General features: G+C 38.1%; 2 protein-coding genes across 2 annotated transcripts in view; one reads left to right on the top strand and one right to left on the bottom strand.

Moving 5' to 3' along the window:
* Positions 1 to 14,710, top strand: part of MED12L (mediator complex subunit 12L) — a 311,879-nt gene that overhangs the window by 204,918 nt on the left and 92,251 nt on the right. The window lies entirely within an intron of this gene.
* Positions 7,932 to 11,333, bottom strand: P2RY13 (purinergic receptor P2Y13). Its single transcript, XM_069473075.1, has 2 exons — positions 11,286 to 11,333; positions 7,932 to 10,814 (listed from the first exon to the last, which is right to left on the bottom strand). The coding sequence occupies exon 2, from the start codon at positions 10,799 to 10,801 to the stop codon at positions 9,800 to 9,802; it is 1,002 nt and encodes a 333-aa protein (XP_069329176.1). The 5' UTR covers positions 10,802 to 10,814; positions 11,286 to 11,333; the 3' UTR covers positions 7,932 to 9,799.

The following is a 14,710-nucleotide window of genomic DNA, read 5'->3' as shown; positions in this document are numbered from 1 at the left end:
TCAAATTATATTTCTTATATTGTCTTTTCCTAACCATACCAAAACAGCAATTTTAATGTTATTTTCATTCTGTTTTGTGTAGATTAAGTATGTTGTCCATGAGTAGCTAGTCCTAGGGAGGGTCTCTGAATAAAAATTGGTGAACTTAATAAAGTCTCAATCTTATAAGAATTTGCCAGATTTACAAACAATCCTTTATGTAGGTTTGACTCTCCCTGTGCTATTTTGTACTAATTCCCCATGGATTTCGCCTGTAGCATTTGAAGCCAGTTCCTACACTTCAAGCAGGAGGGTTATGCCATGCAGGCCTTAGTTTGGGAGACTTGTCCTTCTTGGGTTGAACTTTTTACCCTTTTCATTGTGATCCATAAATAATAATAAGTGATGTACTGCTCATAATTTGAAATCTTGTTGCCAGAAGAACTAACTGCCAAGTCTTAAAAGCATCGATTCAAAGGGAGAACATCCCTTAGAGCCCCCTTAAAAGTACATTGAGCAAAGACCTTCTCTGTAAGTTCTGAGGATTATCACCCCAGGTTTCCAGTGGTGTGAGTAAAATCATGGCAGGGAGTTTTTTCGGACAATTATTTGTCAGGCTTCTATTATAAGACTAAAAGCAGTTTTGTCATATACCTTAAATTTTGGTATGTTTATTATCTGGGTTGATTTTTGTCTCATTAGGGTCAACTAATGTGATACTGATTTTTACTTTCAAGAAAATGCCTTTCTTTTGTAGAGAGCTGCTGAAGTTTTTGATATATTTTTCTATTTTGAGTTTGAAAGGAAATTTTTTTGATAATTCAGGATTATATTACCTGGTTTTGAGCACCTTTTTAAAAAAAGAGCTGAAAAAAGGGCATAGAGTGAAAGGATTATGGTAAGCCCTTCTAAGTCTGAAGAAGGACCTGAGAGTTTTCTCTGTATAATGAAGCGCCTAGACTTTGTATATGTTGGTTTTTAAGTAAGAGGAGCTGCTATCCCTTCAGTAAGGGGTGGCCCCCTTTTTCTCCTGCTGAGGTGGGCTGAAGACGGAATGGGCTTTGCTCTTCCTTAATAACTTGGTAAACAGTGTGTCTGGGACACTAGCATAACAGCTAGCGTGGGGTATTTCAGTGCTTCGTTGGCTGGCAGCTGAAATTAAGTCTAGTAATGGAAAAGTTAACATGAGGCAGCCTTTATGCATTAGTCTTAAAGTATATTATGCCATTCTCAAGTTAGGACTTGTTAAAGCTGTTCTTACCTAACATTCAAAAAGGGAAGGAGTACACGTTTAGTCACGAAAAAAGTGTAACGCTTTGATGAAAAGGACAGCTAGCAACTAGCCCATAGCTTTATTATTGTTCACATCATTTGAAAGGTAAACCTGAGTAATTTTTTTTCTGCTGATTTTTATAGTAAGTCTCACCTTTCATAAAAGTCCCAGCAGACTTGATAGCAACAATTTTCTTACCACTTCATTGGAAGATCCTGTTAAATGCAGGCTGGTTCTTTTAATAATATTGTTTAGCCATTACAAACCCCAAATTTATTTTGAATACAGGACAACATCCTGGGATATGTGTGTGCATGTTTGGGTGTCTACCACCTAAAAAATTTTTTCTGTTTTGCTTTTAGACTACGGGTGATTGCTTTCCTTCCAACATTGTTTCTAAAGATGTTAGGCCTATAGACCAGTTGAATAGTTCAACTAGATTTCATCTAGATTTACAAGTTGTTACCATTTTTCACAGATAGTCTCCCCCCCTACCCCCACCAGGACCAGTTATATTTTTGGGGGGAATCTGTTTAAAGTTGCAGTCACTGTGACAAATGTATCACCCTTATCACGTCAGCATATATTTCCCAAGAAAAAGGATATTCTCTTACTAATCACAGCACTATTATCAGTCAAGTGATTAATGTTGGAATAATATTATCTAAAAATATTCAGTCTTCATTAAAATGTTGACAATTTCCCATTATCTTTTAGAAATTTTTTTGATGTGAAATCCAAGCGATAATCACATATTGTATTTAGTTTTACTACCTTTTTAGACTCTTTTATTCTTTAGAATAATCCCTCTGCTTTTTATTTTTATTTTAATCTCCTTGGCTTTTGAGAATTCATTCAATCTGTATTTGCTAGGTCCATCCTCTGGGATGTGTAGCAAGAAGATACTTAAGTGTTTCTCAGGCAGTGTGGACTTATTAGCCTGAAGTCTGCATTGGGTTTTGAAAATTTGAAGTTAAATAGGAATATCTATAAACTTGTTTCTGAACACAGACCTGGTTCAAAGATCACTAACTGCAAAGTTGGTTAGAACCAAAATCACTTTTTCTTTGGGATATTGAATGACTCATTCAACTCTCTTGGCTTCAGGGTATGTAAAATGAGGATTCAGTTTTAGACACAGAAATTGGGACAAGGATTTCCACAATCTTACTGATTTTATTTTTCAAGATATATGCTTAAAAAGACAGAAGCCCTCAAGGAAAGAAAGTGTTTCTGGCATCTTCCAAGGAATTAAAATTAGGTAAGATTACTGATAAGACTTTCTTTATCCTGAAATTAACTCTTTGCTCCTACTTCTCACTTTTTTTGGTGTGAGGCATTAGACAAATGTAATACATTGCTTACCTTGGTCTTCTGGTGGTTTTTCAATGGCATATGACTTCTTTTTCTTTTTCTCCCTTGTCTGCATTGATGTGGACCTGGGGACCGTGCGTCCCCTTCTCCAGTGTCGGTAGGCGTAGCATTTGTGTTGTAATGTCATTTTTCTCTATCGCTAATCTCAGACACATCTATTTCTTGTTCAAGGAAAATGCACATATAAAGTGTGTCGTAGTCCTTTGTAGTACATGTGTCTTGAATGACACTCTCTTTTCCACGTGGTTAGAACATACTACAAGGATTGTCTTAAAATCTTCACCAAATCTTACTGTTCCATCTCTGTACACAAGTCATTCTAATTGTGGCTCACATCCAGTAGCTGAAAATTTGTGCTGAGTATAATTATTACAAACCCTTTAATATTCCTTTGATGAGACTGGTATCTTTGGGTCCCTATGTTTGAATTACTGTGTTTAGTCTGTCATTTGAAATGATTTGTATCTATGAGGTCTCCTTTACCATAAAGCACTTACCTCTTGCTGGTATGAGAACTTGGTTTGTAATGGTCGGTTAAAGGGGAGGGATGGTTTGGAGATTGAGTCTGAAGATACGTCTGCGTCTGGCTCTTGCCCTCTTATTGAAACTGACTCCTATGCTGGGCGACTTCGGAAATCTTGCTTGGAAATCTCACCACTTTGGAAATCTTGCTTGTTAGAGGCAGCGTCAGGCCATGACAAGATTAGTGCCTGGGGTCAGGCAGACTCCAATTTGGACTCTATCCTCTCCACTTAGTAGCTTTTTTACTTTGGGCAAATCATTAATATATCTGAGTCTCCATTTCTTTTGAAAAATAAGCATGGGAATGTCTACTATGTAAGGTTGTAAAGCTTAAATGAGGTAATATATACAGGGTAATTCATACTGTGTTGGGATTTTGGTTGGTATTTAAGGAGACAGTATGATTTTTCTCTTGTCACAAGGCAGAGGGAGAGTGAGTAAGGGAATGAATGGGGTTATCTATATGCATGATAGATTTGTAATAATTAAAAGTTGAAAATACTCCTCCACTCAGAAGTTAAAGTTTGTATTTAATATTTTTGTTGCCTCGGAAAGCTCCTGATTTCTCATTAATGAGGAACCAATGATTGCTTGAAATACTTTTTATTGTTTGTCTTGACAGTTTTTTTTCCTGTAAAGAAAGACATTAGGACACCTTTATCCTAGATCATCTGAAATTGTAGGAAAGTATAAATAATCTGAGGCCAGGCTATATGGGGAGAGAAGGGAGGTGGTCTCACTAGGGTCACTGTATTCAGGTTAATCCTTCATTTACTCATAGTTTGGGCATTTGGAAACTCAGTTACACAGTTAAATAGAATGAAAAGATAAATAGTTAAAAAAAAAAACAGCGATTTAATTATATGTGATATAAATTCAATGCACAGGGCTAATATATATATTTTAAAAACCATAGCTATAACAGTATTCAAATATACATTAGATAAAATTGCTTAGGATGGATACCACTAAGGAAAGTCATGTAGAAACATCTAACTTTAAAACTGTCCTGTTCACAAACTGGGGCACCACCTCAGCTCCTCCTTAAGGTAACCATTGACCTTATAGTTGTAGATTCATCACATTTGACCTCTTCAAGGTGTATGATTCTGTTGACTATCACTTCTTCCTTGAATCTCTCTTGTTCTTTGGTTTTCAGCACGCTGGACCTCCTGTTTCTCCTTTGAGTTCATTAATACTACCTGCTCCCCCCAGGTCCAAGCATCTTCCCCTGTTCCTCTTCTGTCTGCTCTGTGCCTGAGCTCGTGGTTCTCTTCTCATTCCTTTTGCTCTCCCTGTCTCAGAAAAGATTATCCCTTTGGCCTCTAATCTAGCCCAAGGCTCTTCAGAGGCCATGTTTTGCCTCCTCTGCTAGCCTCCTTGACCCTAGCTCTCATTGATACCTCAAATTCAATATACCCGAAATTACTTCCATGCCTTCCTTCATTTCATGATCCAGCGGATCACCCAGGCTAATGATCTTCAGAGCATTGGGGGAGGAGGTGCAGGCTTTATGGATCCCACTGAGAATACATTTTACATATAATCTCCCACTTTCAATGGTCTTGGACTCTAAATTTAAAACCTCTCTCTCTGAAAATGTCTGTAAGGCCCATGTCAGATTTTTTTCCCCATAGCTCTTGCCTGCATAGATGGAAGACCTCTGTAATTGATCTCCTGGCCTCTCTGGCTCTTCCTTCAATCCAGAATCATTTTATCATTGACTAATTGATTTCCCGAAAGCACAGCCTAGAGCATTCAGTTCTTTACCTTCAAAACCAGTGAGGTCCAGATGCCCCAGTACAGTGCTTGGCTGCAGGATACTGCATCGCTGTCCCAAGTGTGTTTTCTCTGTCGCCTGCTGCAGGCTCAGGCCCTCTGTGTCCCTTATGCTCCAACCACAGCATGGTACCACCCCTCCCTGAGCCTTCCTCAAAACTCCTCATGGTGTTGCAGCAGCGTTCCTTTTTGAATTACCTGTTTTCTCCTTCAAGTCCCAGTTCAAAGTCCCATCTCTTGTGAGCCCTTCTTCATTTTCTCCGTTTGGTATTAGCTTCCTTTTTCTCTGAGCTCCTGTGATGTGTCAATTATGTCTCATCCACTTAGCACATCTAGATTCATTATAGTCTGTGTCCCTTACCAGTGTGTAGCTTAGCGGTGTGCAACCCAAGTAGACAAAGGAATGATTGACTAAATGAACAAATGAATCCGCTCTTGGGGATTTTACTCCCCTTCAGAGCTCTCAAGTGCTGGAGGGACCTCCTAAAGTACTCATAGGGTGCCACAGGTGAACCACTCATACCCCTGAGGTTGTTGAAGCTCATTCACATTGAGACCTCTCTGTTCATCCCCATGAGCTACCTCCTTACCATTCTTCCTGATGAGGCGTGACGTCAACCTTTGAGGAATTTTGCACAGCCTGACTTACGTGACAGAGGCAGCGTACCAGGGTAGTTGAGGTGCTGCTCTTGAGGCCACCTGCCTGGGTTTTAGTCCCAGATCTGCCCCTGTTTGCTGGTGACTGGTGGGCACCATGGGCAAGCTGTATGCTTGCTTGTGCTTCAGTTTTCTTATTATTTTTAACAGGGAGCCGAATAGCATCTGTCTCATAGGGTTGTAGTAAAAATTACAAAGATGATAACCTTGTAAAGTGCCTAGCACATTGCCTGGCACATAGTAGGCATTCAGTAAATCAGTGTAAGCTGCTGGGCTAAGGTCCTGGGAGGTTCTTGCTGGCTTCTAGGTCAGGGCTTATTAGCCTGCAGCACCTGGAATGGTTACAACCTACGCGTGCATGTGTTGTTTTATGGGGTCAGGGAGTGTGGGGGTGGCTACGGATGTTTTAAAAATAACAGGAAATATAACAAAGGAGATTGGGGTTATGATTTTTCCTGAGAACATTAGAAGATCTGAGATTGTAAATATGGTGGTTAAGAATATGGGCTCAAAAGCCAAAGTTTGATTTAGAGCCCCACCCCTGCTACTTGGAAGCTATGTGACCCAGTGTAAGTTACTTAACCCTTTTGTTTCTCAACTTCTTGATCTCTAAAATGGAGATAATAATAGCACTTCATAGGCTACCTGGGAAGGAAGGAGATATGTATTTAAAGTTCTTTGTACAACTGCCCAGTACACTGTAAATAGTAAGTAATGTGTAATGCTTTTGTTTATTGCTGCTAAATACAGATCTAGCAATCTGTGTTTTCAGAATCCCTCCAGCTGATTCTGGTACCCACTAAAGTTTCCAAATAATATTCATATTAGGTTTCCATGTAAAATTTATAATGTTGAGGTATGTTTCTAGGCACTTCAAATGATTTATAAGTTCTACATCTTCCGTAGTAGGGCTACTGTCTTCTAAACCTGTGTTTTCTTAAATATTAGATGCTACTTGATTTGGGCTTTTCTGTTCTGAATGTTCTGTTAAGATTCATGTGAACTTTGATATATTAACTTGCTAGGGGAATACAGTTTACCTGCAGTAATGTTTAGACATTTTTAGAAATAAAAGTTTAGAAAGTTATGAAAGGAGCATCTTTTAAATGGATATAGACCATATAATATAATGGAATCAATAAGATTGAATGATTTTTTTAATGGGTTATGATGTAGTGACTTTACCTGCCTTCCAGCTTCCACGAGTTGAAAATTCATGCTGCTTCTCGGCATCGTACTCCTTACTTTATGGTAATTTTCTGTGGCTTCTCAAGAATTCTGTGTGTGGCAATTACACTCCATTCACCACCCGCCTTTGCCTGGAGGTTATTGGGAAGACCTTACCCTGTTTATCCAGTAAAAATAAATGCATTTTAACTTTTTACAAAAGCTCACATACTATATCAAAGCTATCATTTTTTTCTCCCTTTTTATTCTTTTCTGTACAGCCTTTATGCCGATATTATAGCATCCCATTCTTTTAGAATTTAGTATTTCTGATTGGTAGTTTAGGAAGTTCTTCATTTTGTGAATGTGATTTTTACGATATCTCCAATATGCCTCTTTTCCAGGTTCTTGATATAGATTATTTCATTCTACAGATCAGGCACTTTGCCTTTGACTATGTTATTATTATAATGGACTGAAGTGTTCGTATTTATGGAGGACAGATTTGCTCTTGGAATTTTATCTTGAAAGATCTTTCTAAAAAATTGTATATATTAGCTGTACCCACATTCAATAAAGATTGAAAATGTCATTAGAAGTGAAATATGTAAGTTACATCACCAAATATGGCTTGACAATACGAGTGGCTTAGATGTAGTTACTTATGAATACACTTGTGATTGTATAATGCATTCAGTAGAGGTAATATGGATTTAGTGACATTCCTAATAGTAATGATGATTTAATTTATTTATTTGAGAGAATGAAAATCAGACATCAAGAGTACTTTCTAAAGGAGAGTTTTGGTGATTGTTGTATGCTACAGTTACAAATTTTGCTTAACCAATACTGACAGTGCATAGCTAAAGCATTATGTCAATAGCTTTAAAACTAAAATGTTAATAGACAGTAGCCCCTGAGCTACATATGTACTATTTAATGGTCCTGTTTTTTCATAACCATTCACTAGGGAATCCAGGAACATCACCAATCCTCAGGCCCCTACATGCACATAATAGGAGAGCAACAGAAAAGAGCTTGTATTTTCTTTCCAAGAAATTTATATCATCTTTTGATAATAAAAACATCAATGAGAATGCTTCTCCAGCACAAAATAATAAAATCCATTTGGATTATTTTATCAAGCATTTATTGATTGCACAATCAGGTAGTCTCCGCCCTGAAAAATATACATAGGTTATTAAAAGAATAGATACAAATGTAAGCAAGTAATTACAATGCATTGTGATAAGTTTCATAATTGAGGTGTGACAACATACAGATGAAGGAGTGATTGGGTTTGAGGTGGTGGTAGGAAGTTGGCCAGGTAAGATTTCATACAGTAAGTGATGGCAGTGTAGGGTTTCACAGAGAGATAAGAGTTTTTTTGGTGAGTCAGAGGGGAATGTACACATTAAATGGCACAGGGGCAAAAAGGAGCATGACATTTTCTGAAAGAAATTTATACAAGAGTGTAAAGTTCAAGGGATAGAAGAACTAGAGCCTTTGGGATCATAGGAGGAGGTCACAGGATTGGAAGCCTGGGCTTCACTTTATGTTGGTTATGTTGTAGCTAGTGGTATATTTACAGAGCATGACTATTCCTTTGTGTATTTTCTCTAGAAGATATAAATTATCATCCCCAATTCCAGAAAACCTCTTTTTGCTTTTTTGAGCCACAAAAGGATCCAGGAAAAAATATGGAGGTAAATAAGTACAAGTACGTCACCATCCTTTGAAAAATCTCTCAAAATGCATATTACTGTTTACAGCTCAGCAATTACATCTATATATGTACCAAGAATAGCAATTCTGTCTAAAATATCTGTAGACCATGGTCTCTGGGGAGTATTGTGGAAGATATCCAGAAAACATGACATGTCTGACTTTCAAGAATCCCAGCCATCTTTGAGGGCTACAGTCAAGAATACAGCTAACTAGTAAAGGGAAATCTGCATTGAAGACCCTAACACGCACCCAAATAGTAGACATAATTATTTTTAACGATAGGTGGGACAAGGGAATAGAGGTTGTGGCTTAGCAAGACTTTGCTCAGTAGGTGGCATGTTCAGCTGCCATTAGAGTGTTTGTTGGACAGAGGGACAATTCCAAAGAATAGTAATGCAGCATTCCTTCACTTGAATTGTACACATTTAGGGTGTAAGCCAAGTGGGTTAATAATGGTGCTTGTGCCTCCTATGTTATCTTGTTGTAATGTGGAAGAGGCTGTTTATAATTGCAAGGAGAAAAGCCTTCATCCAGGATTTCACAGGTCTTTCTGATCCACTTTGGATCCATATGTAGCATCCCTTTCAACCCCTGGTGCTCACCTTTCAACAATGGACTTTGGAGGTTGGGGTTGTTTGGTTGGTTGTTTGTTTAAAATCAGCAAGTATCCACATTTGTGGGACACAAAAGCAGTAGTATTGTTTGAATTCTGTGTGTAAAAGAATGTGAGAAGGTGTTTGGAAGGAAAGATTTTAGAGATATGCATTTTTCCTGAATCTTTTCCAAAATTTAAGTGACTACTCTTGAAAAGATGACCTCTAGTGGCCGTTTGTTTCCTGTTGCATTCTCTCTTTTTTTTTCTGAGACAGTCTCCCTCTGTCATCCTGGCTAGAGTGCAGTGGCTTCATCATAGCTCACTGCAACCTCAAACTCCTGGGCTCAAGTGATCCTCCTGCCTCAGCCTCCCAAGTAGCTGGTACTTACAGGCATGGGCCATGAAACCTGGCTAATTTTTCTATTTTTAGTAGAGACAGCGTCTTGCTCTTGCTCCGGCTGGTCTTGAACTCCTGAGTTCAAGCAATCCTCCCACCTCAACCTCCCAACGTATAAGGATTACAGTTGTGAGCCACTGTGCCCTGCTGCATTCTCTTAATAGATTGATGTAGAGCTAAAATTTATGTAATCTTTTCTGTACACCAGGATAATAAAATCTAAGGGAGCATTTGTCCCAATTCTTTTTTTATTGCTTAAATTTTCTTTCCAAATAAATTATCTTTTGAAGTCTCATCAATAAATAGAAGTTAACCATATGGAACATTGTTAGCTTAGGGTTATATTGTCTGTCTGACTGCTATGATTTTCATGGCCTGGTGCTATGGTCTTTTTCCCTCTCATGCATGGTAGCCTTTCTGTGAATTTTTTACATAAGAATATATATATTAAGGGATCCATACAAATGTTAGTTGCTGCCAAAAAGAGAGTTGTTTCTTTAGCAATAAACAGTTGATTTTGCAGTCTACAGTCAGTCTTACTGTTGGTTTGACTCTGAGTATATGGAACTCTGGCAAAATGAAACGGAGCAAAACATATAAAGAAGACAGCCACAACAACAAATACCTTGCCTTTCAGCTTTTTGTTGTTTTTGCTGTCCTTACTTTTGCACTTTCTATATGAATTGTATACTTTTTTTGCAATCACCACATAAAACAGAAGCATTAGGGCAAAAACAGCCCAGAAAATAAACTGGCATATGTAATTTACTATTTGATGCCATTTCAGCCCCAGAGGACCCTTTAAGGAGGCACACTTTCTCACGGATGATGGTGTTGCTTCTTTGTTGCTCAAGATCATATTTGGCAGGGAGATGAGGAACAGCAGGGACCAGATGAGAATTGAGACCCTTTTTGCAAAGACAGGATTTTTTATGAAGGCACTTTGAAAAGGTCTGATGATCTTGAGGAACCTGTCAAAGGCGATGAGGCCCAGCAGCATGATGCCCACATACATGGTCTCGTAAAAGATCACTGAAGAGAAGCGGCACACGAAAGCTCTGAGTTGCCAGGACACAAGGTGTGAGTCGGAGAGGATTTTGAAAGGAAGCGTGAGTGTCATTATCAAGTCGGCCACCAAAGTGTTTTTGAGGTAGACGATGAAGGTGGAGGAGCTGGGGATGTGAACGAACACCCACAGGGCCAAAGTGTTCAGCAGGATGCCAGTGAAGAAAACCACCACGTAGAGGGCTGGGAACACCAGCTGCACTATCCGCGTGTCTCTGGGACACCGCTCAGACCCGTTGAAGCCCTGTATCGCCGTGGTGTTCATGGTTTCCGGTCAACTATCATAAACAAACATGTACGCAAACAGAGGAAAGCAAAAAGTCCTTCATGATTCGCAATTGCTATTTTTAAAAAGCAGACATTAGATTTATGGCATATTAACATCCTACATTTTTTAATACATTCAATAGATCTTTTGAGAAGGCAGATAATATTTCTAGCTAGAATTTTTAAAGCACATTATACATTTTTTGGTACTTTTAATAGTACCATTACTTTCACACCCTTGTGAAATCCAAATAACAGGTTCTATCTCATTCACAAGTGCTACTTTTAACACAGCAGTAAAACAAAGGCCCACTTAAGAGATAATGATACATTCTTTATTATTAATACATCAGATTGCTGTAAATTATGTAATTTCTTATGCTCATAACCTACAGTTTGTAATCAACTTTTAAGCATATTTTTCCTTAAGCATACTCCACCTTTTATAAGCAAGCACACTTATAATAAAAATAGAAATTCACCTGTGTTTGGAGGATTCTCAGTCTGTGTCTCCTGATGGTGGCAGTTAGTTGAGGAAAGAAAGCGCATGTGAAGCAAGTGTCGTTCTGCTTTCTTATACTGGGTTTCCTTCCTCATTTTCACTTGTGTAATGTGACCCATTAGAACATCTTCATATTCAAACCTTTGGGGGATTTGCAATATGCTCTTTGATTCCAAACCTATGTGCTGTTAATCTACTAGAATTTGAACAAATGAGCTTATTTGCAGTTATCTTTATATTTCCTCATCATAACTTTCCTGAAGTTTATCTTCTCAATCTACATGTTCAATGAACTTTTTTGAGTGCCTCTTGTATAAAATAATAGGAGGTAGAAATATGAAGAAAATAGTCCCAAATTACAATAAGTAATTGTAGGAGAATAAGGCTTGATTCTAAAATCAGACAGAGTCATCTTCTGACTTGTTGACCAGATTTTCCAGTAATTTGTGTTCTGGAGGATGGCCTGTTTATATCTGTAGGCATTTGCCTTAGTCTTTTGGTGTTAGGATCTCTGAGAGTTAACATGACGTATTTTCTACGAGGTAAGGGTTATTAGACTCAGATTTTGGGTGGTAAAATCCTAGATCCACAAATTATTTGGTACTGGATTAAAGACAAATGATTTAACAGCTCTGTATCTGTTTCCTCACCTGTGTAATGGGTTTGAAAACAGTATCTGCCTCATAGTGTTGCTAAGAGAATGAATTGTTTGCCTAGAATAATGCTTGACATGTAGGAAGCTCTAAAAAATGTTAGCCACTCAGTGATATGGGAGTGCATTACGGAGTTGAACAGAGATGTTATACTGTTTCACTTATTAGAAAGATTTTGGAAGTCTTTTCTGAGTTCAGTGTTGTACTTGAAGTACAGAAGACTTCAGAGATTTCATCAATCAACATGGGACCAAAGTCTATAAAAATTTTTCCTTTAAATCTCTTTGAGTTTAAAAAGGTGTAATTGCTGCTTTCATGTGGAAAAAGTTGTTCATGACAGAAGGGCTTCCTTGGAATTGTATGTAAAGGAAAAGAGGAAATTAAGAGATCTTATGGTGGATGCAGAGTTCTCCACAGTGAGTTTCATTTCGTATTTCTTGCCACAAGTTTTACCATAGAGTCGGACTGGACTTTGGGGTGGGTTGATCAGAAATTTTTGGGTGACTTGGCATCAGAATCTAGGAATACAAATTTTGTGTCCCCCTGGACATTTTAAAGTATGAAATACTACAATGCCTGATAATTTTGGTTGGCACTACCCAAGGGGGGAACAGCTTGAAAAATTTCTTTTTGACTCAAATAAATTGATCCTCAGGAGGACAGATTCAAGATTTCATTGATATAATGTAACATAATTTAAACATGTATCTTTTTGTTTGCTCCAACAGAGGTGGAAAAAACAAACTTTAAAAAATTTTTCTTTTATAAGTAGTAAAAGTTAACCTCTAAATTTAATTGTAAATTTCCCTACTGCCTCAAATCCATTTTCTATAGGAAGATATGGAATAGTTTCATTTTAAACAAGGGAAATTCTGTATGGGATGGTTTCATAATATGAAAACTGGAAACCACATTTCAGTCAAATTTCAAAATGTCAAATTGTGGGAAACTTTCCAAAGAGGAACTGATTTACGGTGCCCATTTGTAGAGTTATGGAAGTATGTTCTCGTAATGGGGCAGGTATCAAAGTGCTGACCAAATAAACATCCAATAGATCGTTTGTTTCCGTATGTTCGTGCCTATTAGGTATTAGCTGATTTTTCCCTTAGTTCACAGTAGTGCCAGCACCTGCGGGAGGAGGTGGTTTGCCCTTGAGAGCACAACGGAGAATCTGCTCAGCAGAGTGGGTAGGAGCACTGTCCTGGGCGCCAGAGTGTCTGAACTCACTTCCTGTTTCCAACTTTTAATTTTCTTGTGACCTTGGGTGGGCTATTTATGCTTGCTATGAAATAGTTGCCTTCTCTTTACAGTGAAAATAAATAATAGTATCTGCTTTATAGAGTTATTCAGAGAATAAAATAAGTGAACATTCACCAAGTGCTTAGAATGCCTGTCATGTAGTAGGTATTATATAATGTAGTTTTCTTGTTCAGTGAAGTTAAATTAAAAGAAAATTGGAATATTGTGCATACCTGTGGGGATATCAAACAAAAGGAGGCAAGACTCAAAGAAGATATAATGAGAGGTCCCAGATATTAGGAGCCTACCAAGTGGGAGTAAACTAAACATTTAAAATCCTATCGCGCTCCAAGGAAGTGTAGTTAAAATCAGTAAAGTCACACTAGGTATACTTTTTTAAGTGATTATATTCTCTTATTTAGTCTTTACAACAGTCCTCAGGGATCAGTTCCATTTTAGAGTTAAGAAAATTAAAATGCAGAAGTTAGACAGTTTTCCCAGAGTCATGCAACCCAAGCCTGCTGCAAACCCATGCAGTCTGGTTCCAGAGCCCATGCTTGGAGCCTGCCTCACTCTCCTCCCTCCCAGAAGCCGTAGATAAGGGTAAATACAAAATTGTTTACCAAATTTTGGAGTTCTTGAGATGGAAGGAATGAGCTCTGATGCTCTGATGCACAAGAAGGAACAATCAACTACAAAGTTTAATGGACCTGTGAGACTTCTGCTACAAAGTGAGGTTTGATTTTGAAAACTTTTTAAGTTGGTTCAAAGCGGTAGGATCAAGAAGGATTCTAAGGCTGGACATGATGGTTCATGCCTGTAATCCTAGCACTTTGGGAGGCTGAGCCAGGAGTGTTGCTTGAGCTCAGGAGTTCAAGACCAGCCTGAGCAAGAGTGAGACCCTGTCTCTACAAAAAGTAGGGCTTGGTGGCACATGCCTGTAGTCCCAGCTACTTGGGAAGCTGAGGCAGAAGGATCCCTTGAGCCCAGGAATTGGAGGTTGAAGTGAGCTATGATAATGAATCCAGTGCACTCTAACCCCGGTGGCAGAGCGAGACCCTGTCTCAACAACAACAACAAAAATTCACATGTGCATCTAACTCTATACACTGACTTGCTAAAAGCTATCTCAAAATCTTTTGCTGCTCCGTAATCTTTCTTAATGTTGATGTTATTGGACCATTTCATAATGTGGCATATTCAAAGAAAACAGTGTTTTTGAGGGACCATGTTATTTAGCAATGTTTTAGAGTCAATATATACTATGACTTTCTTTTTTTTTCTGACTTCTGAACCAATTGAAAAATTATACATGGAATTCAGGGATTGCTTCAACCCAGGAATTTGAAGTTACAGTGAGTTGCCCGGGCTAGAGTGAGACTTTGTCTCAAAAAAAAGAAAGAAAGAAAAGAAAAGAAAAAAAAAATAAAAGAGGGAATATACAATTAAAGGTCACTGAAGTTAGCCTGTCAAATGGGAATAAATTATTGTTTTTATTGTGGTTTCCTTTGGG

The sequence above is a fragment of the Eulemur rufifrons genome, chromosome 7, assembly GCF_041146395.1.
Source record: "Eulemur rufifrons isolate Redbay chromosome 7, OSU_ERuf_1, whole genome shotgun sequence".
Lineage (NCBI taxonomy): Eukaryota > Metazoa > Chordata > Mammalia > Primates > Lemuridae > Eulemur > Eulemur rufifrons.
Note: the sequence above shows the minus strand (reverse complement) of the source record. Positions and strands in the feature narration are given on the sequence as shown.

Bases quoted from the DNA above. Each gene is read 5' to 3' on its own strand.
- P2RY13 (XM_069473075.1), bottom strand. From the start codon at position 10,801: ATGAACACCACGGCGATACAGGGCTTCAACGGGTCTGAGCGGTGTCCC.